General features: G+C 40.9%; 1 protein-coding gene across 1 annotated transcript; it reads left to right on the top strand.

Moving 5' to 3' along the window:
* Window positions 1-8: 8 nt before the first annotated feature.
* smc3 (structural maintenance of chromosomes 3) lies at window positions 9-24,219 on the top strand. The gene is made up of 29 exons (XM_041036205.1): window positions 9-187; window positions 903-978; window positions 1,182-1,220; window positions 1,320-1,387; window positions 1,678-1,749; window positions 2,108-2,187; window positions 2,297-2,375; window positions 2,640-2,757; window positions 3,189-3,364; window positions 3,553-3,633; window positions 4,339-4,503; window positions 6,107-6,228; window positions 6,655-6,868; window positions 7,282-7,385; window positions 8,652-8,751; window positions 9,809-9,969; window positions 10,514-10,655; window positions 10,912-11,062; window positions 11,363-11,515; window positions 13,789-13,940; window positions 14,126-14,284; window positions 15,557-15,664; window positions 16,194-16,302; window positions 17,723-17,970; window positions 20,306-20,518; window positions 20,990-21,181; window positions 21,783-21,960; window positions 22,078-22,184; window positions 23,456-24,219. The coding sequence occupies exons 1-29, from the start codon at window positions 173-175 to the stop codon at window positions 23,525-23,527; spliced, it is 3,654 nt and encodes a 1,217-aa protein (XP_040892139.1). The 5' UTR covers window positions 9-172; the 3' UTR covers window positions 23,528-24,219.
* The last annotated feature ends 1,947 nt before the right edge of the window (window positions 24,220-26,166 follow it).

The following is a 26,166-nucleotide window of genomic DNA, read 5'->3' as shown; positions in this document are numbered from 1 at the left end:
CGCCATTTTCCATGTTATTCTCTTTTGCCATACAGTGTTTCACCAATTTTGAATGCGACAGTTTGTAAAATATTGTTGAGTTTTGGGTTATTAACTTCCCTGCTTCTCCAGTTTAGCGGAGAGGGGGGTTTAACTCCAAATTCAGCGGAGGAGACGCCCTGCTTAAACAGCCATGTACATCAAACAGGTAAGCTAACATCACCGTACTTGTGCGTGTTGCTGTCACTGGCCTGACATTACTTACCGGTATGTTAGCTTAACGTTATTCCTCTGAATGACTGTGCGTGGGATATCGAGGCATTGCACGCAGTCTAACGTTAACTTCATTGCAGAGCTAAGCAAAATTATGCCAAATACAGATAAACGATGAGTAGCTAGCTTGCTAATGCTAGCTAGCTAGCGCTACTCGGATTAATGTTGAATCTCCCGTCCCCCTTCTCAAGATGCTAAGCTAACGCTACAGAGCTCTCGTTAGGTCATCAAATGTCTCGCTTTCCCATGGATGTTGCACAAACCATGTTGTAATCGACTTCGACATATGTAAATATGAGCTTTGGTGGTACTGGACATCTTAATTTATGGTTTATTTTGTTAGCAATCATGCACACCGGTTAACGTCCTGAATGAAAAACTAGCACATTCAGCGGCCGTCATGCCAGGCCCTGTTGCTAATCGTGTCACGCTTATGATACATTAGTTGCTGCGCTTTGCACAGAAGTTACACATGTTGAATATTACGGAAGGCAGAGGAAGTAATATTGCTGCATTCAGGGATAGTTTCTGGAATCCCTCTGAAGTCCTTCCACCGAGCCTTGCCTAACTCCAGTATGTGGTTAAAGCTATTGTAAACAGATGGATGTTACAGACTCTGTGCTAACGGTGGTCTCCGGGTTCTTGTGCAGGTCATCATCCAGGGGTTCCGAAGTTACAGGGACCAAACTGTGGTAGACCCGTTTAGTCCGAAGCACAATGTCATCGGTGAGTATGTGCTCACCTCATCTTTTCACTCACGGCTTTGCATTACACTCTGTTTTTCAATAAAATGTGCATATGGGTGAACAGGAGGGGGACTACTTTGAACAAGTCGCTAGACCAGAAGTAATGTGTCAAAGTCTTGTCTCATGTGGGTAGCTGTGAACCTGAGTCACAATGTCCTCATTTTGTGTTTTCTGTTGTTACAGTTGGAAGGAATGGGTCAGGAAAAAGTAACTTTTTCTACGGTATGTGAGTCTCAATTTAACACAGAGCAGTCAAATATTGTTAATCTCTATGTATTTATTTTTCTTGTCTAAAACTGTGGTTCCTCTCTGTTTTCATAGCCATTCAGTTTGTGCTCAGTGATGAGTTCAGCCACCTGCGGCCTGAACAGCGCCTGGCCCTGCTCCATGTAAGTACAGGCAGATATCAGGCACATCACAGGCTCCAGCTTCAGTTTTTTAAAAGTGGCTCTCTGACGCAGTGGTTGTGTAGAAGTTAAAAATGCTTACGTTGTCCAGATCTTGTGTAACTTGTTAATAACTGTTGGATTACAAAAGTCTTAATCGGATTAGTTTTGTTTCTGTTAAAATATGAAGTTTGTGTTATAATAGATTGAAATACAGTGGGAAGCATATTTTAACATGTAAAGCTTTTAATATAAACATGTTGTTATTGTGTTTTCATTTCTTGTCTTTTTAGGAAGGAACTGGTCCTCGTGTCATTTCGGCTTTTGTGGAGATTATATTTGACAACTCTGACAACCGGCTGCCGGTAAGCTACTATAAGATAATGTTAGAGGTGTACTGGTATATTTACATGCCATATGGCTTAGCCAGTGTTAGATTAAAAGTCCATTTCATTGTGTGTTCAATTTAAGGTTTAGGCTGATGATGACTGTAGCAACCACTGATGTCGGCACATTTGTTGTAATATACACCCCAGTACACACAGTGCTTATTATTCTGATGATGAAGACAGTGTGTTAGAACCACTCTAAAAATCAAAAGATTGTTTTTAACCTGGTGTGAAACTGTCATCATGCAGCATGGTAATACTGTGGCATAACGAGCCAAGTCTGCTGCTGTGTGTGATTCTCCTCTTGACTAGTGATAAACGTCTCTTCCCACAGATTGACAAAGAGGAAGTCTCCCTTCGGCGCGTCATTGGCGCCAAGAAGGACCAGTACTTCTTAGACAAGAAGATGGTGACGTAAGTATTGCCGTGGGGTGACAGTCCATGTCCCTGTAATCACAGGAAATGGCAACTCTTGTGATTCCATTCAGTCACTTGTTTGATGGTGGTTTTTTTATTGTTGCAGTAAGAATGATGTCATGAACCTTCTGGAGAGTGCCGGCTTCTCTCGCAGTAACCCCTACTACATTGTCAAGCAGGGAAAGGTGAGAAAAGAGAGGGTGACAATGTCACACACACAATAAGAGTTTTTTCTTCAGTGCTGTGTAATGCTTTACAGTATGCAAGCAGGGCAATAAAGGGTGCTGTTGGCTTGGTTTGCGGTGTTAAAATCCTAACTTGCAGCGTTAACGGACTTAAAGATTGGTGTTGATTTGTAAAATCAAAATTGACATCTGCTAAATGTAATAAATATATCATTTTTGTGGCAGGACAATCTTATGCATGCATTGTTTTAATGTTTCATTCAGATCAACCAAATGGCCACAGCACCAGACTCCCAGCGTCTAAAGCTGCTGCGAGAGGTGGCAGGGACGCGAGTGTATGATGAGCGCAAGGAGGAGAGTATTTCTCTCATGAAGGAGACAGGTAACAGCTTAAGCATCATTGTTTCAAGATAGTGATGAAGTCTTTTTTTAACTTCCCCTGAAACTGCTTGTTTTCATGCAAATTAAGGACAATGCAAACAGTGCGCACTGCACGTTGAACAATACACAAACTAACAAGAAACATTATGTTTATTTGAAAAATGAAGGTTGGAAATGTGACATTTGTCATCTGGCTGGCTGTAATCAAAAAACATCTAACACAAAAAACTTTGCTGTCACATTTTCAGCATTCCTTGTTATTATTATTCCATGAGTAATTTTGTATAACTGAACACGTGCATGAGTGAGCAACATTACAGTTCTTGTAATAATAAACAGCATTCACCAGTAAGTCCAGTTCCAGAAAATTAAATTTGCACTTAGAAGTGGTTTGCGTTTTTGAAAACAACCTGGTGTGTGTGTGTTTCCCAGAGGGGAAACGAGAGAAGATCAACGAGCTGCTGAAGTACATAGAGGAGCGTCTGCACACCCTGGAGGATGAGAAGGAGGAGCTGGCTCAGTACCAGAAGTGGGACAAGATGAGAAGAGCCCTGGAGTACACCATCTACAACCAGGAGCTGAACGAAACCCGTGCCAAACTGGACGAGGTAATTAAGTCAAGAAATAAAGATGTACTGTATATTCAGAGGAAAAGACTGAATGTGCTAGACTTTGTCATTGCCTTCAATTTTATTTATGTAATTATCTGTTCATTATAGTTATCTATTTATAAATGAATTAAAAATAAGCCAGTCGCTGTGTTTTGTCCACCAATGTTTTTTGTTTTTTTTTGCAGTTGTCCAGCAAGAGAGAGACATGTGGAGACAAATCCAGACAGCTGCGTGATGCTCAGCAAGATGCCAGAGACAAAGTAGAGGTAAAGAATTCCACTACAGAGGAATTATATCCGTATCTGGGATAAAGGGTGGGTGAAAAAAAAAATTCATAATCATCACAGCATTAAATAGGTATAACAATATTTAGTGAAATATTCAAAATGATATTGATGAATGTTTTTGTGTTCCAGTTATTGAATCAATTATACTTACACATCCACACACTTTAAACATGTTACATGTTACTATCTATACTGTGACGGATTTTGGTAAAATTAGACTTGCTCATCATTTAAACAAAGTTTGTGAGTTAAAAAGTCACTTGTAAAAAAATTGTCAGGATGTGATTGTGTGGAGAGATTTAAAAAAAAAATGATAAGACTGAATTTTCACCCATATCAGCCAAAAACCTCAGACATGAGTAACATGCAAAATCAATATAGAAACTACTTTTGAATATGTTGTGTTAAATATGTAATGTTATCATGGTCTTTGTTAGTTTGTTTTGTAGTGAGCAGGTTTCCTCAGTCCTCACATTTAATGAATGAGCATAAAACAATATAAATGATTTTTTGTTATTAGAGGGGCATGTACCCAGCTCTCCCAACAGACTCCTGATGCTCTGGTTCCTTGGTAAATAAATGTATAGGCATTAACAACTGACGAAGAAGTAAGTTGTTGTGTATTAATACTTTTCTGGATTAAATTTCACAGAATGTTTCTTTGTATGGGCTCCTGTTTTATAGGAGACAGAGCGCGTTGTGCGTGAGCTGAAGTCCAAGATCTCTGCCATGAAGGAGGAGAGAGAGCAGCTGTCGGCCGAGCGCCAGGAGCAGATCAAGCAGAGGACCAAGCTCGAGCTGAAGGCCAAGGACCTGCAGGACGAGCTGGCAGGCAACAGCGAACAGAGGGTACGGAAGCCTCCCATCTGCGTCACTCAGCACACGTGATGCTGCACCAACAACACTCCCCCTCCCCCCTTCCCCTGCATCATCACTCTATGTAGAGAGGAGAGGCATGGTCTTTTTCTTGTTTCATCTATTCCGCTTCACCCTGTTACATGTTGGAAAGAGGAGCTCATGTTCACAGTTGCTCCACTTTTCGAGTAAGTTAGTTGGAACAGTGACTGTGAGGTCCAGTGGCCCTGAGGAATCTGTTGATTTAATCTCTGGATTTTTTTAAATTAATTATGCAGTCTTTAAAATGTTTATACAAAGAGAAGTGGGATTGCCAGAGCCCAGAGTGATCAGCCTGGAAACTATACAGATCTATACAAATCAGTGAACTCTATATTGATTTATAGAGTTAACAGTTTAAGTGCTGAATCTTTCAGCAGATCGTTTGCTGGTCCAGAGGAAGCACCAGCCTGCGTATCAGACTCTTTGCCATCAGCTCCACTATACATCATTCCTGGCACAAGGTTTTGTGTACAGACCTGGCACAGATCACTCTCCGTATGGCCTCGTGTTCAGTGTGTATTTGTGTGCACGTGTGAGTTTGAAGATGATAATCATACATAACGGCTTTATTGGCTCAGTCTGTGTGTGAACCATGATGGGTCCCAGGCAGCATGCTGGCTGGTGGTTGGATTAAGCCCACCTGGCTACGACTGGCACAGCATCAGCCAAAAGTTATTGGAGCAAAATGAAAAGCAAGGGAAGCAGAACTGCGTCACTAGCTGCTGATGGTCTTGGTTTTATCAGGTTTCACTTGGCTTTGACACGTGGGGGGTGGGATAGTAGAGGTTTTCATACCTGTGGGAGGACAATCACCCACACAGAAAAATCTGAGAAGCAGCTCTCAGTGGGCAGGTCTGCAGTTAGGGTTATTTAGGTGAAAGCTAAGATTATACATTTTTTTGAATGGATTTACTCTGCATGGTGAAAGTCTTTTTTTTTTTTTTTTTTTTTAAACTATTACTTGCCCTGAATTCACATCCTATTTTTACTTTCTACGTGTTTTGTGTTCTTTGTAGTGTCCCAGTTTTTTAGTGTTAGTAGTTGCAGCATCGGTTGTAGCAAGGAGAATTTATTGTTATACAATGGCGTGTACTTTACCCATGTATATGTAGACTACATATATACTAAAAGGTCAATACCTGCCAGTAATACTGAATTTAAAATAATTAAAACCATGAGAGCATATATTTTTATGGACTCAAAGCTGTACATCAGTAAACCTCAGATTCTACACTGTGCTCTTGTTTTGAATTTATATCCTTCTTACATCCTAAAATTTCTGTGGAGTAAGATAAGATGGTGAGGTAAAGTGCACTAGGAAAAGTGAATAAAAATAGATACTACTGTACTGAGGTGATGAGGAGACCTTACATCTTAAGACTGTTTGTTTAAATTCCTTCTCAGTATCCTTTAACATAAAGTATTTTGTTTAATCATCCTTCCTTCCATTGTGAACAATTTATGCATTTCAGGGTTTTTTTGTCTTTTCTTCCCCTCCTCATCTCTGAAGTTCTGCATTTGTTGTAAAATGACTTGTTCCTCCTTGCTCTTCCAGAAACGCCTGCTGAAGGAGCGTCAGAAGCTGCTGGAGAAAATCGAGGAGAAGCAAAAAGAACTTCAGGAGACTGAGCCCAAATTCAACATGGTGAAGGAAAAAGAGGAGCGGGGTATCTCCAGGTAGGGATGACTCATCCTCATCTAAAGTCCCTGGAGCAGCTGGTGACCAGACGTAGCTCGATGAGTCAGTCATCACATTCTGAATACATTTTGATAGCAAGAGATTGGGAGGTGGATGTACATGAGATATTTGTGGATTCTCCTACAAAGCAGTCTTGTGCAGGTGTGCTACAAACATTTGGAAACCTTTGTTTCAGGAAGGTGACCCTAAGATAAATGTGTTCAGTTCTTTTTTAATTTTCTTTTGGAAGACCTAAATAGATCACACCTGTGCTGCCTTTCAAGCGAGGAAATAATATTCAGCTGACACGTTGCAGCTGTAAATGAACAAAAATTTGTTGGGGAAATAATTAAAATTAAAATGACTTACTGATGTGTCTTCCTGTGTGAAATCTTAACTCTGTCTGTGGTCCTATCTCTGTCCAGACTGGCCCAGGCTACTCAGGAGAGAACAGACCTGTATGCCAAGCAGGGCCGTGGCAGCCAGTTCACCTCCAAGGAGGAGAGGGACAAGTGGATTAAGAAGGAGCTGAAGTCTCTGGACCAGGCCATCAATGATAAAAAGAGGCAGATCGCAGCCATCCACAAAGACCTGGAGGACACAGAGACCAATAAGGAGAAGAACCTGGAGCAGTACAATGTAAGGCTACTCAAAAGTACTTTTCCAGTTGCTGCGAAGAAGATTTGTAATTTAAGGGGATGTTTCGTTCTCAGACCTATTTCCAGGATTAGTTTCAAGGGTTGGTTACAGTTTAACGTTTTAATGGCATCTTTTGTACCTGTGGTGGAAATTACTAGGTGTGGACTGCAATTGCTGTTAACCTTATGAAAACACTTCTGCTGCTATTATTGCTACTACTAAAAAGCACTGACCTGTTCTCTTCTTCAGCATCACATCAGGTTGCTGTTGTGGCTTTTAATCTTGTGTCTGCACCTGGACGACTGACAATACATTCTGATATTTTCTTCTTTTTTTTGGGGGGGTTTCTAAAGTTTCAATCTAACATCCTAACAGGGGAGTGTATATGACCCAGTTTCAACTTGTCTCTTCAGAAACTCGATCAAGATCTAAATGAGGTCAAGACCCGTGTTGAGGAGCTGGACAAAAAGTATTATGAAGTGAAGAACAGGAAAGATGAGCTGCAGAGTGAAAGAAAGTAAGACCCTTATCTTTCCCTCTCGCCCTCTCTTTGACCAGCCCTGGCTTATGCTCATGCTTTTTATTTTTATTGTCTAGTTACATAAAGTATAGCGACACATGATTTAGATGAATCTTTACAGGACTCATCCCTGTGTCTTTCATTAACCTGAAGGGATGAGTTGTTCACCCTTCCTTAAAGCCAGTATGCTGTTTCCTGTTGGCAACCTTTAGTTACATATCAGAATACTGTCTGCTGTGAATGTCACTAGGCCTGCCATGTCCACTTAAACAGTGAGGTTTATTTATATAACACAGAGGATGATGCCTTGGGCCACTGCTGCCAGACACTTTTTGCTTGTAAAAGGTCTTCCAGGGTGGATGAATTCTGTAGAGGGTTAGTAGTTAAAATATAGTCAGGACAGATTCTTCACTGCTCCTGGAAACACCACAAACGCAGCATTTCTAGTCAGTTCTCCATTAATTGAAATATCACACCTGGGGTAAAGTGCATTTTATCATTTTCAAGTATAAACAGCACGTATTTAACCTTTTTAAGAACTAAATTCCATTCAGTTGAATAACAGACAATTATCATAATTAAATAAAACCAACACTCATGAATATATTCATGTTTATCTGATACTGAACCCCCCCAGTTCACTGTGATCCATTGTTTTAGTGAAGTGGACGAAAAGGCAGCATAATGACAGCTTTAGTAGAAGGAACACAACATGCACACCCCACAGCTGCAAGCTGTTAGTAGTGTATGATCTAAAAATATGAACAAATTTAAAACTGCCATAATGGAAACAAGAGGGAGACTGTTTTGGCAGTTTCATTGTTTTAATTATCTAAAGGATAGGCTCCCAGTTTTTCACGTTTCATGAGGATGACACATTGCTGTCTCAGTCGTGTCAAAATACTGTTGCACATCAGTGTTTTGCCTTACGTGTCATACTGGAGATAAGGGTGCACACACATGTACGATGAATCTGCAAAAGTTTGAGATATATTTTCTTAAATAGACAAGTTGCAAATCAAATTACAGTGTAATTCCTCTTAATTAAAAAAATCAACTTAAGCTTGGTTTTCTTTTACAATTTCTGTTTTGTTTGATTTTATTCACAAAATACTTACATAATTTTATTGCAAAATTCTGAATTTTTAGTATATTTTTCCTTTCTGGCTGACTCCTGTTCCTGTGAGTATCATGGCTCCATTTGGGTTTTGGTGTTTCTGGTGACATAAGTGTAACAGTGTGAGACTGTCTGTGCCTGTCCAGCTACCTGTGGCGTGAGGAGAACGCAGAGCAGCAGGCCCTGGCAGCCAAACGAGAGGACCTGGAGAAGAAACAGCAGCTCCTTCGAGCGGCCACTGGCAAGGTCTGTGTCTCTGTGCATGACTGCGTGATTACTGACTTGCATAACTCAGCTACAGGATACCGAATGCTTCTGTCTGGACACAAGTGAAAGATGTGTCTGTGTATGTGTGCGCACAGAAGCGGAAATTACTTTTCAGAGGTTTCGAAATTAATGAGAAATTTATGGCACCACACTAATTGTTTTACTTGCAGACACACACATGCACACACCTGCCTCCTTTTTCTGTGAAAAAGTTCCTTGCTCTCCAGATGAACCCACCTGAATACTGCGAAGGTCTCAGTTTGTGACTCAGCCAGTTGTCATGATAAGGTTTATCAAATGGAATCATTCATCTGCCTCGCTACTGGCACCTTATCATAGCTAGCTAAATTTACATATGACTCACTCCTCTCTGCATCATCCAGTAACTGCCAGTCGTTTCTTCTGGGCAGATACATCAATCAAATATCACTTCTGAATAATGTCTGCTGACATGAAAGGAGGCTGTTTGTGGCTTCATGGACTAATGTCCTGCATTTATTTTTCTTTTATTGGTCCTGGCTGACTCATCCCGTCTCCAGTCTTTGATGGACTCTATCTATCTTCTCTATAGTACAGTTCATAGTGTTGCACAATATTAAGAAATTGCTCATTTTCTTTTCTTTTGTCTGCACCTCACAATATGAGCTACCGTAAATAGAGGCAGGAGTTTCACCAGTTCTTCACAGCCCAGGATTTCATCTGTTTCACCTTCTATAAATGTTCAACTCTAAAACAGATCACATTGGTTTAAAAATAAAAGATATGCAAACATTGTAATAAGTAGTTTTCTGCTGAATTCAAAAAACACATAACTGATATTTTAATCAAAAATTTGTCACTGTTGCAATTTGATTCACAAATGTCACATTAATATTCATACAATTTCTTTGATATACCAGAAAATATATTTAAGTAGAAGTTAACAATGTTATTATAAAATTCAGGTTTTTTTGTAATTGAAGAAAAAGAATTATTCATTTATTATATTATTATTTATTATATTATTGTTTCTTCTCTTCTTCTTGTGGTCCTCCAGGCCATTCTGAACGGCATTGACAGCATCAACAAAGTCCTTGAGCATTTCCGTCGGAAAGGCATTAACCAGCATGTCATCAATGGTTACCACGGCATCGTCATGAATAACTTTGAATGTGAGCCTGCTTTTTATACCTGTGTGGAGGTGACTGCTGGTACCAGGTAAGGACTGTTTTTTTTTTTTTTTGGTTTTCTGTAAAAATATCACTGCCAAACATTTCTAATAACTATAAAAAGCTTTGCAGAACACATGTAGTCTGATTTTAAAACAACAGTGGCTCCACTTCCTGCATGCTAATACAAATGTGTCCTGTGGATATAAGGAGCTGGGTGTTGCTCGATGCTGCGTTGGCAGCCAACAGATTGATTAAAATATTCAGAGTTTGAAATATTATGTACTGTTAAGTTGTTCTTTTCCTGCACAGTCAGTATACCATATGCCTTAGGGATCATAATCATTTTCATCTGTAACTTCATAACAGATTTGATTTTAATGGCAGAAAATCAAAAAGCAGTCGTGGGTTGATGTCTGTTCATTATGGGAACAGATGTAATATTTTGTACATTTCACGACACATAGATTGCCTGTTTATAATGACACGGCCTTGGTTTGTGGTTAAAGTAAGCCATCCACTCATATGTCTTTATTTTTCTCTTTTTTGTTGTTGTTACTCTTTGTCCACCTACCTGCTCTCATGTGTCCCAGGCTGTTCTACCACATTGTGGAGACTGATGAAGTCAGCACCAAAATACTGATGGAGTTCAACAAAATGAACCTGCCAGGAGAAGTCACATTCCTGCCTTTGAGCAAGCTGGATGTCAGGGACACTGCCTATCCAGAGACCAATGTAAGGGACATGCAAAAAATACATCTGGTATTTTGTAGGTAGTAAATTTAGGCCCTGACAACGAACGGATATAACTAAACCTGGAACTATTAACATAAAATATAAAGTATTTTAAAATACACTTGATTTTATGGAACAGCCAGCATTCTTACCTAATAGTCTTTGTCACAGTCAGCTCACTCCACTACTGACCACTTTAGGGACAATTTTTGTCCAATGCCACTGTGTTCATACCAGTGTGTTTTTGTCCCTTAAGGATGCCATCCCCATGATCAGCAAACTGCGCTACAGCCCCAACTTCGACAAGGCCTTCAAGCATGTGTTTGGGAAGACCCTGATATGTCGCAGCATGGAGGTTTCCACCCAGCTGGCCCGAGCCTTCACCATGGACTGTATAACTCTGGAGGGTAAGCCGAGAACCTGACAACAATACAGTAGACATCACTACAACAAGAACATAAAAGGAAGGTGGCAACTCTCAAATGCAGGCTGTGAAAAAGTTTAGAGTGTCTGCTGTATAATTGTTTTAACTACCCACCCTGTCTGAATCACACTCCATGTTAAACTATCTGCCGCTCTGCAGATGTTAAGAGACTTGGCGTTGCCTTCTGACAACACACCAAAACAGGATCTTTATTTTGCCTGGTAGTACTGCAGAGGCTTTTGCATGTCTCTCACATGCAGCACATTATTTTGCGACCTCCTAGGTGACCAGGTGAGCCACCGTGGCGCGCTGACAGGAGGCTACTATGACACCAGGAAGTCTCGCCTGGAGCTGCAGAAAGACATGAGGAAGGCTGAGGAGGAGTTGGGCGAGCTGGAAGCCAAGCTCAACGAGAATCTGCGCAGGAACATTGAACATATCCTTTTAACAAAAAAACATATTCTGTGTTTATTCATTAAGATAAAGTTACATCACTGACACCCTCAGGGAAATATTGGCTCCATGGGCTCTCCACTGGAAAGCTAGTGCACAAGCAAAATAATTTTCTTTGGGAATTTGTTTTCATTTTAAAAGGTGCCTTTCTGGCTGGCTGTGCCACAGTGTTATTATCTGGACTTTTCACTGTGGATCAGGGATATTTGACTTATTCTCTTTTTTCTGGTTGAGTCTGGGATGAGATGAAACTATATGTTGAGTCCTATAGTTTCTTTAAAAGCTTCGCCATAACTATTTTTCTGTCACTTCATCAGAAAGACAGACAGTCCCCCACCCCCCACTGAGATATAGTGATTATAGCAAAATGGGCTGAGTCACATATGGATACCAGTTATGTCGGTGTTCATCCCATGGTATAAACAGGTAGGAGTATATGACATCAGAAGAAATATAGCTAAGCACACTTCCTCTCCTATCCTAACAGTTCCAGAAAAATGATTCTGTTTTTAGGATAGAATCGCCTTTTTCTATGAAACTTCACTTTATTTTGAACTAGTTTTTACAAATTAGTTTTCCTGTTTACATACTTACATATATTGAAAGGTCAGCAAGCAGTACAAGGCGAGCTGTAGCTTACTGTCTTCTGGAGTAAACCAAAATAAAACAACAGGTGTGATAAACTGTAGGGACTCATGATTTTGGCACCTAGTCTTGGAGCTATTAAGAATATAGGAACCTTTGCACCCTCTAAGAACGCCAGAAAAAAAATAAAAGACCTTTTAGTGCTGCCCTCAACAATTACAGTTTAATGTCATATGGCTGACATATGTGGATTAAATCCATCTGGGTTATGGAGCTCCCTCAAAGCCAGCAGGAGGCTGATTCGGATGCAAGAGAGGGTCTAAGCAGGTCGAGAAAGATTAGTGTATGTTAGGTCATAGCGGCCAGAGCTGTGACTCACTGCTGGACAGCCCATGGTGGCAAAACAGGCGGATAAGAGGGGATTTGTGTTTGCATGTATAGCATGTTCATGGAAATAGTCACTTCCGCCCAGGTATGATTATCTGTGTGTTTGCACACCTGTGTCATTGTGTGTAGCTTCTCACTCACAGCCAGTAGTATGTATGTGGGTAAACGTGTGCACCTGGCGATTACGTACGTGTGTGAGTAGGCCGGGGAAAATGGATGACTGAGCCAATGACATGGCGCTCGTCCTTCGTTCCTGCCATGGTGAGTCAGCGAACAGACCAATTATTTAAAAGCCTCTTGTTGTTCACTCTCCACCTCTGCCCTATCGATAAGCATGAGATTATGCTGATGCACCTCGCCTCACCTAGCCCTTCTATTTTGAGTTGCCATCTTCATTCCGCCATCAGCACCACACTGCAGTGGGAGTATTGAGGTCATGTAGTGACCTTGGACTTTGTCTGCTAACAACTGCTTCAGCTCTTATCAACGAAATTATGAGAAATTAACCTGATTTATATTTTATTCTTAAGAGTTGAAGTGGTCACTGAAATTAATGGAAGTTTAATTCAGAGGAAGTAGTGGCCTAATATCAACTGATCCCATTCAAGAAAATGATTTTGGTGGTCTTAATTAAACATCTATTTTCTCCATCTGCTCTGGGCAACAGGCAGGCCAGTCCTCTGACTTCCAGTAGCCCTTTTAGATCAGCAGATTGATTGGCCTCAGTGTTTTATTGAGTCCTGTTAAACCTCAAAGGACCAGAGGTGTGTTGGAGTCCTGGAAGATCAATAAGCCTGCCTGTTAAATTAGCTTAATGATGGGTTTGTGCAGCCCTCCCCCCGTGCCCCCTCCTTAATCCTCTGCCTGGATGTCAATGATGACACAGTCTTCTTTTGTAAGCCCGGTCACATTACTGAAACACTCTGGGTTGCACTAAAAAGCTTACAAACTGGCCTCTGACTTTGTTTCCTAATAAAAGCAGCCTGTCTTGTCCATTTGTGCACAATGCTTTTTTGTCCTATTCTACTCTTGGTGGAATTAGAGTGTGCACAGTTGCAGCAGTGCACGTCTAGCTTAAGGTAAATGCAGTTTGCACTCATACAGCTAGACAAACAATGGTAATACAGTCAGCTGTACCCTGTCGACACTGGTCACATCAAGTATGAGAACATAAAGTCTGACTTTTCAGTTCAACTTGAAAATTGTTTGTGCCGATCTACTATTGGGAAATATCAAAATGTTCATCCATCACTAGTGTTACACTTCCTTAACGGCTGCCTCCACGCATCAACAATGAGATCGACCAACTGATGAACCAGATGCAGCAGATTGAAACACAACAGAGGAAGTTCAAGGCATCCAGAGACAGTATTCTGTCAGAGATGAAGATGCTGAAGGAGAAGAGGCAGCAGTCAGAGAAGACGTTCATGCCCAAGGTGATCGCATACTGATGTTGTCACGGTTTCAGCTTCTAAGGGCCATGATCATTAAGACCTGGCTTAACTGAAAAATCCTTATTGTTGTGAGTGATCTAAGCTTGAGGCTTCAGCCTTTTCTCAGTTTACCGTCAGTCGGTGCTGTCCACTGATGCCTGTCTTTTCTACGTCTGATTTCTCTTCAGCAACGCAGTCTCCAAAGTCTGGAGGCCAGTCTCCATGCCATGGAGTCCACCAGGGAGTCACTGAAGGCTGAGCTGGGTACAGATCTGCTTTCTCAACTCAGCCTGGAGGACCAGAGGCGTGTAGATGACCTCAATGATGAGATCCGTCAGCTCCAGCAGGTCAGGAGGAGGACGAGGCAGAGACATATGATCTGTGTCACAGTTTGACACACAGTGAAATATTCTGAGTCACAAAGATTTCTGTCGCCACTGTGGATTTCTGTTAAAATAGGAAAAAAAAGAATAAACTGTGGTGAGGTGGCAAATTCTTCAGGTTTTGCAGTACAAATGTGAAGGAGCTACTCCTTTATTAATATTTGGATCCAGAATTGAATATTGTTACCACAAGATGTAGCCACTATAATAATAATAATAATAATAATAATAATAATAATAATAATAATAATGATAATTATAATAGCCACAATGCAGCCACAATGTGGTGCATGGATTACAGGGATGAACCTGTTCCTTCTGTTCGTTCCCCTTAATCCACAGACTGGATCAGAAACCTTTTAGAAATGCTCTGTTAAGCCGAAAGAGTGGATGCATACATATCCCGCCACATGCTCATGTGTAGATCAGAGAATACGCCTGCTACCCACATTTCGTAGTTTCTCTGTTTCCCCTCCCTCTCTACCTCCCGCGAGTGTATTCAAATGACCTGGTTGAGGTGAGAGTAGCAGGCAGCAGCAGCTGTGTGTGGGATGTTTCTGTGATCCAGTGTTGCACCCCCTTTCTCTTTTGCTGCCAGCTGCTCTCGGCTCTCAGCTCTCACCTCAATGAACTCTCAGCCATTCCCGCTATTGTTGCGCAACAGCTCCGCCCCCGCAACATGGAGCCTTTCATGTATGGTTCTGCAGTGTTGGATGATTGTCGAATTATATCACTCGAGATATAACAGTTTGTTTTGTATTCATGAGTTTTTGTTAATATGGCATTTTCCTGGACACAAGTGAATACACACACCGGGTGCTATTGTGCCATTTTTGGGCAGGGGCTTGATTGTGGCGTGTGCCCTTATTTGTAGTTCAGAGATAACTGCAGATTTAGCAGATATTAATCAGAGACTACTTGCACACAATTTCTAGCAACAGTTTTATTGTTATGAGAAGTGGATGTCGTCACATTAGGTCAATCCAGGTAAGATGCTAAAGGCAAAAATTTACAAAACATATTAATAAATTGGCTTTTAGATAAATTATTGGCATCATCTGATGGCATCATTTTATGCATCAGATTTCTTCCATCTGATACACAGAGAAAGAGAACAATGTCTAAGAGCTTTTAGATATTGAGCTGCTGGATACCTACTAATGGCTTGTCTTCCTTGGCAAAAACCTAACATGACTAACCTTTTTGTGTTGTGTTGATCCATTTGCCCAACCACAGGACAACAGACAGCTGTTGAATGAGAGGATTAAGCTGGAGGGTATCATGACCAGAGTGGAAACATATCTCAACGAAAACTTGCGGAAGCGTCTTGACCAAGTGGAGCAGGTACTTTGTCCTTTGAAACGCCATAGAAACATGTCATACGTGTCATTGTACAGCTGTGCGTGCTGTTGTTCTTTATGATTCAGTTAATGTGTTGAAATTGTGGGCTTTGTAAACGGAGTCTTGGGCCCTGTTCACACCTGCCATTAATATGCATCTTTGGTGATCCATTCACAAGTGGACAGCTCTAAGTACAGGTTTGAATGCACTGAAGACACATAAAGGTGTCTGTGGTCTGTGGTGGTCTGTGCTGCATATGGCCTCATATTTGAAATTGGAGTTGATATATGCGTTTATTTGCATAAAGAGCGATTCACAAAGAAAATCCGATCACAAGTTGTTACTGAAGAAGCATGTGGAGACACGATCTTATGCCAGGTGTGAACTGATGTACTTAGTGCAGCCCGCTTCTTATCAGGGCCTTGGACTCAGTGCTTTCATTCATAGAAGTCAGAGGAGGGGTATTTGAATTAGCATGACGCTCTTTTTTTTTTTTTTTTTTTTTGATGTGGCCTAATTTACATTGACACAGGAGCTCAATGAGCTGCGAGAGACTGAGGGAGGCACAGTGCTCACAGCCACGACATCTGAGCTGGATGGCATCAACAAACGTGTCAAAGAGACTTTGGCTCGATCAGAAGGTATGCAATGCACAACAACACACAACAGGGAGGTGGTGGTAGTTTGGAGAAGCCAGCTTGTGAGCAGTCCCCTCTGGACCCTGAAACATTTACCCTTATTGATGGTAGTTTCCAGTTGTACTTAACTCACTTAAATGTAAATATGTGTCCTTATTGTTTAGAAGATTAAATTATTAAAAGAAATCAGGAGACATCTGAAACAGAGGGCGTGTTGACTCCACAAACATATTTAGAGATTTTGCTTGACAAAGCAAATCAGTGCAGCTTGAACTGGGATGAGCAGAATGACATTAACAAAACTGTGTACAGTTGAAAAACTACTCAGAGTCCTTGTCACTTTGTTTTCAAGGTCTAGTTAATGTAGTGTTAGGCAGTGAAAAAAAACAAAGAAATATTTAGACCGTCATCTAACCAAGGTCTTTGAGTTCCAGTATTATTTAGGTGTTTTTCAGCTTTCCCAGATCAGACTGCTGTGGCCTTTGCTGCAGCATACACTAGAATCATCTGTGGCAAAATTTCCAATTTCATTCAAATCATCACATACACACACCCTTACCCATAGCGCCACATTTAATGGTTGTAGAATTCATTTTCGCAGCCTTTCATTGTAGTACTCGTTACCTTTTGAGGAACATATTGTTATGCATCTTCTAAAGCAGCTAACACAAGAAACCTTATAATTTTAATGTGGTATCTGTAATCTCAGCAATTTTTTCTGACCTTTGTCTACACTGAGAAATTATAAACAGCCCTCTCTGAGTTGGTATCGCCAGCAGATGGTGAGAATTGCTGTGTTTGACTCACAGTTTGGGTAATATGTTCTCCCGGGGACAGCCTGGTCACATAAATGTCCTGGTGACTGCTGTGACTCATAGACAGGCTGATAGAAAGCAGTTGACAGAAAGCACTTGTTCCTGAATGCAATTAATTGTCATGGATTTATATGTAATCATTGTCACTAATGTATTAAATACATGTTACACAGCATGGCCTTATTCTTAAGTAGGTATTTTGTTCCCCTCATATCCTTTGTTCTAAACTCTTTGCATGTCAATTTTTTATTTATGATTCAGTGAACAGTCTGATTTTCTTCTCTCTCTCTCATTTATCAAAATGGGAGAAATAGCCTCCGTATCAGTAGGTTGAGGTTGTTGATGAAGCATCTAACACCAAATGGAGTAACTGTGGCTGACCAATGAAGATGAAACCCCTTTTTAATGAGTGGTGGATGTTCTCTTGCTGTCGTTTTTTTTTTTTTTAAATTTCACTAAATTTTAAGACCAGAGAATCCAGCCCGTAACAGAGCATGTCTCATTTTCTGAACCAGGGACTTAGCCGCTATATGTACGCACCAATGCCTCATTTGGTTTCATCATTTGTACTGCATCACCTGTATCGCCTCCTCCATCATCTTCCCCAGATCTGGATTCTCTGATTGACAAGACGGAAGGGGAGATCAAGGACCACATAAAGAGCATGGAGCGCTGGAAGAACATTGAAAAGGAGCAGAATGACGCCATCAACCACGACACCAAGGAGCTGGAGAAAATGACCAACAGGCAAGGCATGCTGCTCAAGAAGAAAGAGGAGTGCATGAAAAAGATCAGAGAGCTCGGCTCACTGCCTCAAGAGGCCTTTGAGAAGTACCAGACCCTCACACTCAAACAGGTACGCAAACACACAGACGGGGTTCTATGATGATACTTGATGGCCTCAAGCTTTTAAGTTTCATTTCTCTACCAGCGAACAGCAGCGTCGTTCACAGGTGCCGTGCTACAGTGATGTTATAGATAGATATTATACTTTGATTGACCTTAAATCTGTCCCACTTATAGAAGTCAGAATATCGTGTTTAAAGCAGTAACTAATTAATTTGCTCTTCTCTTTTTCTTGGACCACTTTTCTTGAACAAGCTGTAAACGCAATGTTGACATATTACTGACTAATGGGTTGTAAAGCCTAGGGGGCATGCAGACTGTGGGGTTGTCATTACGAGCTTCCACATTACACATGGTTTTTTTTGAGTAACTGCTGATATTAAAAACAATCAATGCAGCTGTGGGCCCTTTAAGGTGTGAAGTGCTGTGAAGGAAAGTTATTATAGTGCCTGAAGTTTGGAAAGCCAGTCCTTGTTTCCACTTTCTAGTCATGTAGCCATAGTCCTCTTAATCCTCTTGTTACCACAGCAACATGACCCTGGATAAACTGTTGCTGCTAAAGGTATAACAGCACTATCACTAACAGTAACTAAGTAGATCTATTGAAGATCAATTTTTCTGTCTTACCGCCCAAGTCACACTTAGACATACATACACAGATAGACCAGGGTCTCCTAAGGAATAATCCCTAAAGCCATCACATCCCACCCTCTCACCAGTGACTCAGACACTAGTTAGTGCTCTGTCTCTGATTTTTTTCAGCCAGCTGCCTCTGGGAGCGCAGGCTGTGAGTTGAGTGGACTTGGCTGCGTCTTTCATAAGTGTCTGAGCGTGTACATTGTGTGTGTCTCTGTATATGTGTCATCTCCCCTCCTCGACAATGCTGGAAATAGCCTCACACTTTCTCATAAACACTCCACATACTTAATCTTGCTCCACAGGACACTTCTCGGGGGCAAGATGGTGCCATTGATTGCAGAAGTGGATGAGAGGACCAAGTAATAATGGCTCTTGCTCATGTTCCCCCGGTCATTAGTGATTCAGATGGATGAATTTATAGTTTGAGAGTTTGGAGAACACGTGTCACAGTTAAGCCAGACTAAGCTAGTTGTTAATTAATCAGGTCATCTTCAGATATGAATAGAATCTGGCAAAGCACTTTTAAGTACTTGTTCTGAAATGGATAATGGATCTGAATTAATGTCCCTAGTTAAGTCAGGAAGCGGTATCAATGTGCATGTTAATACAGGGTACGGCTAAAACTTTCCAGCATTACAAAACTTGTGTCAGAATTTTGCTTGCACACATCAGTGGGAAAGAAAACTGTCAATCAACTAAGAATAATTTTTGCTTTTATAAACACTCAGCATTATTACTGATGTTTTTTTTTTTTCATTACGCTTTATCTAGAAATATGACGTGCATACATACATCATTCGCTCCCCCGCACATGTAGTGTCAGTTTTGCCACCACACATTATACTCCTGCACATCTTTATTCATCATCTGGGTTGTGAAATCATCAGATTTCCACACAGTCAGAGAAAGTAGAAGTTGACGTGTTGGTCATACCTCAGTTATGAAATCCTACTGCACTGTGGAGTGTCTTTCCTGCTTGGCTGCTGACAGTGCTGTCAGCTGGACACCGGAGCTGAGAGTGTTGGAGTGAACGAGTCACACTCCCCTGCCTTGCGCTGTCTGGCATTGTGTCTCTTACTTCCATCACAGTATTGTTAAGTCAGGACTTGGTTTGTAAAGTTAACAGCTTGCCACGCTCTCGCTCCTGCATTGGTCTGTGAGGCAGCAATATGAATAAATAGATAAAATTAAAATAAAACCAAAAAAAGAGCAACAAGTTGACTCGGGGTCTCCTTGACTGATTAATCGACACATGGATTTTTAGGGGGCAGTCCTACAATTCAGATGTAACATCAGCATATACAAAATGCAAAGTGTGAGTTCAGAAGTTTATGAAACATGCATTACTTAGATGGCAGTCAGTTAAATTGAGGATCTAAACGCCTCTCCATGTTTTGTCTATAGTTAACAATGATAATGAATGAGAATATTTTAAAACCTCATTGCCAGGAAGATTAAGGGGGAACAAATGTAGAGCAAGCTTTAAAAAAATACAAAACACTCACTCGACATTAAAATGGATATATTAATATGGATAAGAATGGAATAAATAAATAATAATTCATCATTAGCATACTTAAAATCCACATTATAGACAAGGGTCATGAAAACAAACACTGAGAAGTAATTTTAAAGACAAAGACAGGCTGTCGGTCTGACTTCACCCAGAGCTAACCGTGATTTGATTCTTTCCCCTTTTCTAACAGTTGTTCCGAAAGCTGGAGCAGTGCAACACAGAGCTGAAGAAGTACAGTCATGTCAACAAGAAAGCTCTGGACCAGTTTGTCAACTTCTCTGAGCAGAAGGAAAAACTAATCAAGCGTCAGGATGAGCTTGACCGCGGCTACAAGTCCATCATGGAGCTCATGAACGTCCTGGAGCTGCGCAAGTACGAGGCCATACAGCTCACCTTCAAACAGGTACGTGGCACATCAGACTTTGTTCATAGTGTCCAGAGGGGACATGCATCCAGTGACATCACCTGGCCTGTGCAAAGGTCTGTGATATCAGTCAGTTAGTGGGTAATGGTGACTCACTGATTAACAAGTCGAGCCTGGTTTTGCAGGATGTGGGTGAGATAGTTGGTCAGTGGTTAACATCTTGGAGCCACAGCAGTTTGTTTGTGATTGGTTCCAGTCCAGTGTCATGCACAAGTTTTATGGGTGTATGTCCTAGCTCGACAACCTGAAAGTATCAGACCAGTGTTGAATTTAGATCAGTGACATGTTAAAAAAAAAACAGTACTGTTCAGCATTTTAATGAAATATGTAGCATTTTAATAGTGTTTTTTTTTGTTTGTTTTTTGTTTTGTTTTGTTTGGACATTAGAATCACATTTTCTTATCTAACTGTACCAATATTCCTCCTCTTGCCACATTTTCTCTCCCTCAGGTGTCAAAGAACTTCAGTGAGGTTTTCCAGAAGCTGGTGCCAGGTGGCAAAGCTACACTGGTGATGAAGAAGGGTGACGCTGAAGGCAGCCAGTCTCAGGATGAGGGTGAGGGCGGTGCCGACAGTGAGAGGGGCTCTGGCTCGCAGAGCAGCGTTCCTTCAGTGGACCAGTTCACTGGAGTCGGCATCAGGGTAAGAGTTTTTAAAGAGGAGTCAAAGTTGTTGAAGTCATAATCTCACCTTGTTTTAGTTTTTTTTTGTGTGTGTGTAAGACAGTTGAATGTAATGCAAAATATTAAGTGAGAAAAAACTTTCTGTAGCATTTTTTTTGGAATTATTCACATTATATAATTCACACATTCAGCCGGAGCTACGGTAAGCATTCAAATGACCTCATGTTTCATATTTTTTTTCTTTTCTTCATCGATGGCTGAAAAACAAAGTTATTTTTGTGTCACCATTTACCTCTAGTGTATGAGAGTTTCCTTGGGTTTTTCTCTGGAAACATGAATATGTATTTCTGGAGTGTTGGCAACATAACTGATCCGTCCCCGCAAAGCAGAACCAAGGTGAAGCTGGTCATGCAATGAGCAGCGAACACGATTCTCTTCACTCTAAATTTATCTTGATCATTATCAAAGCTTTCATAACAGCACAGAAGCATTTTTAGTCATCTGTTGGATTCATCTGTCTTCCCAAAACAGAGAGTCTGACAAAATGAAGCCATTTTACCAAAAATAAAAAAATTCTTTCTGTGCTTCTGCTCTAATCTTTATCTACGTGTCCTCTGTAGGTGTCGTTCACAGGGAAGCAGGGGGAGATGAGAGAGATGCAGCAGCTGTCCGGAGGTCAGAAATCTCTGGTGGCACTGGCTCTGATATTTGCCATCCAGAAGTGCGACCCTGCCCCTTTCTACCTGTTTGATGAGATCGACCAGGCCCTTGATGCCCAGCACAGAAAGGCTGTCTCAGGTACAGTGCTAGTATAAATACATGTAATGCATGTAACACAAAATCGGGGTTTTTTTATTCTTTGTAAGAAAATTATGACTCGTCTTCTAATCTTTTTTTGCATTGTGTCCATTTCAGACATGATTGTTGAGCTGGCAGGCCACGCTCAGTTCATCACCACCACTTTCAGACCTGAGCTGCTCGAGTCTGCCGACAAGTTCTACGGTGTGAAGTTCAGAAACAAGGTGGGTTCTCTGCTTAAGGGAAGGGTTTATTGTTCACAAGAACAAGGAACATAAAAGGGTGTGGAATGACTTTGTAATATTTATATAGTGCTTTTCTGGTCTCATCTACCACTCAGATCGCTTTAACACTACAAGTCACATTTATGCAGCTTTTTTCTATACATAGCTGCCCCAGTAATTACAGTCTCAACAGCTATGGGTGGGTGTGTGTATCTGTGCGTGCGCGTGGGTGTGTGTGCGTGTGTGCGCGTGTGTGTGTGTGGGAGGATTGTGATTGGGGCTGCAGCTCTGAGTAAGAAACTGTACTTCAGTCTGTTAGATCAGGCTTTGATGGATCCATATCTCTTACCCAGTGGTGAATAAACAAGCAGACTGTGACCTGGGTGGGTTTGGTCCTTGCTGGGCTTCTTGTGTAGACGGTTACCACGCACTGTGTCCAGGTTTGGGAGCACAGCTTCCACAATCCTCTGTGCCGTTTTTACCATCTGGACCGAGTCTGTCTGGCTCTCGGCAGTGCAGCTGGCGTACTATACTGTGGTACAGGATACACACTGTGGTGCTTCTGTAAAGGTTTACTAGGAGCTAAGAGGGAGGTCTGAGCTGTTTGAGTCTCCCTAAGAAGAAAAGCATTTGTTCAGGTTTCCATACCAGGTGAGAGGTGTTGATGGTCCATGAAAGATCTTTTCTTATATGGATTCCCAGGAATTTGATGTTATTCACTCACTCTGCCTCCTCACCGTTTATGTGGAGATGGGGGTGTGTGGTCCTCCTGGATTTCCTAAAGTCCACAATGATTTCTTTGGTTTTTGTGATGTTCAGATACAGATTATGGTCCGCACACCATTCACCCTGGTGATGGACATTCTCTCTGTAATGTGAGGCTCATTGTTTTGTGATGGTAGTGAACGATGTGTTGTAAAGGATTTATTCTTCCTCTCTTGTGAAGAGAGGTCACTTTTCTGTAAATTGAAGTTGGCAGTGAACAGAAACACCAACAATATTCAGCCCAGCTTGTGGCTGCTGATAATTTTCTTTACTGATTGTTATTATTATTTACTGATTGTGCCTTTAGTCCACTCTTTTCTGTCGGCCTCTCTTCCCTCTGTGGGCCAGGGTTTGTGTTTCTACTCAACCATCTCTGTAAAAAGAAAATATTTCCCCATGAGCTTCTGCGGTTTCGTAACATAAATGATTACTGCTTAGTCAGAGCGGCTAAAATTGAGGTATTGATTGGTCATTAACTGTGTGTGTGTGTGTGTGTGTGTTTTTAGGTGAGTCATATTGATGTGATCACAGCGGAGCAGGCCAAAGACTTTGTGGAGGATGACACCACCCATGGTTAATAGTCTTCAGCTCTTCATCGTCCTCCTTTTCCCTTCCTCCTCCTCCTCCTCCTCCTCCACCTCTACGGTGCACTGCGTAGCTCGAAGCATTTCACAACAGGGCCCCCGAGACAGAAATATCTCACTCAATCCACCAGCTTTTTTTTTTTTTTTAAGTCCTTCTGTTAAAGATAAACTCAGACTTTCTCTAAAGGTGGGGATTTAATTGGGCATGTTGTTTAGATGCCACTCAGAAAACCCCAGCTCAAAGTTATTGATATTTACTGTTTATGTTTGACGCCATTTCATTCTGACAAAACTACAAATCTGAGAAAAATGGGGATTCGCTAAAAATCTGCCATCAGGAGACATTTGGTTTTTTTCACATTTTCCTGTGTTGCAGTGCCTCTGTGTGGATTTGGCAAATAACAGAATCCAGTTCTTAAATGTTTAAAAAAGTAAAATTAAATTAAAAAAAACTAATTTGGTCTGAAGAGGTCTTTGGGAGAGCACTTGTTACCTTGTGTGTTACTGTGATGGATTTTTCTAACCAACAGTAGTTTTGAGCTGAGGTTTGGTTGAATCAGCTGTTTGAAATAAGAAGTGCCAGAGAGGCTCTCAAGGGCAACAAGCCTTCAGGACCTTTTCAGGAAAAAAATAATCTTTTGTACAGTAAAAAAAAACAAACACTTTTGATATAACTTAGATGAGGATTGTTAAGATTGTGGAACCTTAAAGTTCAGTGGCTGATATGGGTTTTTGTTGCCACCCTTGGGGGGTTAAAAAAGAAAAGAGCACCTGTTCGCTCTGAGGTTTCTGTAATGTATACTCTTTGTACTCATGAAACAATGTTAACGTGTATCGGTCATAACCATTCACATGGCTTAAAATGTTTAAAGGTTGTTGTTCTTTTAATGGTTGTTACTGTACTGTGTAATTTCCTGTTTTTAGGTCATTTAAATATATGAAAGGTTTAATTCCAGAAGTCCAGATATCCATTTTGGAAATCAACGCAGCCTCCTGACTTTATATTTGAAAAACAAAAGTGATTCATTGGTGGATAACTCCAAATCTATTTGAGTCCTGAAATGACTCACAGCTTCAGTAGTAATCCAAGTTGTAATTAATCTTTTGTTTATTTTCTAAATGGATATATTGTTTGGGATTAAACTCCTCATATGTTGTACCTAGGTTCAAATCTCCTTTTTAAATGCTTTTGTTCCTTTTTTTTTATGTAATTAGAAAACTTACAAAAAGAATAAAAGATTTAAAAATAAACTGTATGACCCAGTTAGTGTTACAAGTCATTTTTAAAGACCACTAGGTGGTGCTGTGCCACTGATACCTGACATGTCACATGGTTAAAGCAGAATTTATCCTGAGAAAATATCTGTCTGAAGTAAGGTGGAGCTTCAGAGGGAATGTTTTATTCAAGATGAAAAAGAAATTGTTCCTGAACATTTTTTTAAAAATTCATAGACAGCAAATATGTTCCACATAAGTTCTAGTTTTACTTGTACTTGCATAAATTACTTATGAAAAGAATTGTGTAATTTTTCATTCATGTTCTTACCAAAGAGCTTAAAATGTCAATGTGTTCTCACTGTTTGTCCATTATTGTATTTTATCATCGCTTTTTCTCATTTCTTCATTTTTGTTAACTTCTTGTTTTGTTTTTTATATTACATGCATGTCTGTATTTCATCCTTCAGTTTCACCATCAAATTAACCTAATTAGGTCAATTATGTTTCATCTTGAAATATCTGGGGAAGGAAACTCCATCTGCAGCAGCTTTGGATTCAGCGTCGGGGCACGGCAGACACGAGGTCAGCAACTGTCTGGCATCAAGGTCAGTAACTGGCACGCATTACACGGCCCTTACACCTGTGTTATATTTTGTTTTTGATATCAATGATCCTGTTGAATTACAGTGTGCCAGGGGAGATCCCACATGGCACACATGGCGTGGCTGTCATTCTGGTGTAACATCACCTTGCACTGGCGGCGTATCTGAAAGGTCATGACCTCCTGAGATGAATTTGTAGATCCCCGTTGTAATACCACAGACCTCCAGAGCATCTCGGTCCGCAGCGTGGACACATGGTACCTTACGTCAGAGGTTTTTAACCTTTGAAAGCAGGGCACCCACAACTGGGTTTTTTTTTTGTAAGCATTGTGCTGCACTGTATGACACCAGTTCTGTTGTTAGATGTGAGCTAACTCTGGACTCAAGTTTGTGGGAGATGACTGGTGAGTGAAACCTTAGCAAATCAATGTGACATTTTACTTTAGACTCCCTGGCTCTACTGTATTACAGGAACCGCTGCTTCACATCAAACTCGCTCTGTTGTACTGCTCTCCTCCAGATTCTCCCACAAGTAATTCACACATCTGAAGTGAAAATAGAAATAACGACCCCCTCATCCCACCCTGTCAGAGTTCTTCACAGTTATTCCTCTGTCATTTTCTCTAGCATAGGCAATAATCTGGTATTTAAGGAACATTTATTTACATTTTTTACACTCTGGAGTGTGAGGAACACTCATTTACATGTTTATGCGTCACCTTTTTTTATGTTTGTCAGAAGTTAATTACACAATGTCTGTCATTCTAGGTTATTCTGGATGAGAGCGTCACTTGCCTGAAATACAATAATGTA

This window comes from Toxotes jaculatrix, chromosome 4 (assembly GCF_017976425.1).
Source record: "Toxotes jaculatrix isolate fToxJac2 chromosome 4, fToxJac2.pri, whole genome shotgun sequence".
Classification (NCBI taxonomy): Eukaryota; Metazoa; Chordata; class Actinopteri; family Toxotidae; genus Toxotes; species Toxotes jaculatrix.
Note: the sequence above shows the minus strand (reverse complement) of the source record. Positions and strands in the feature narration are given on the sequence as shown.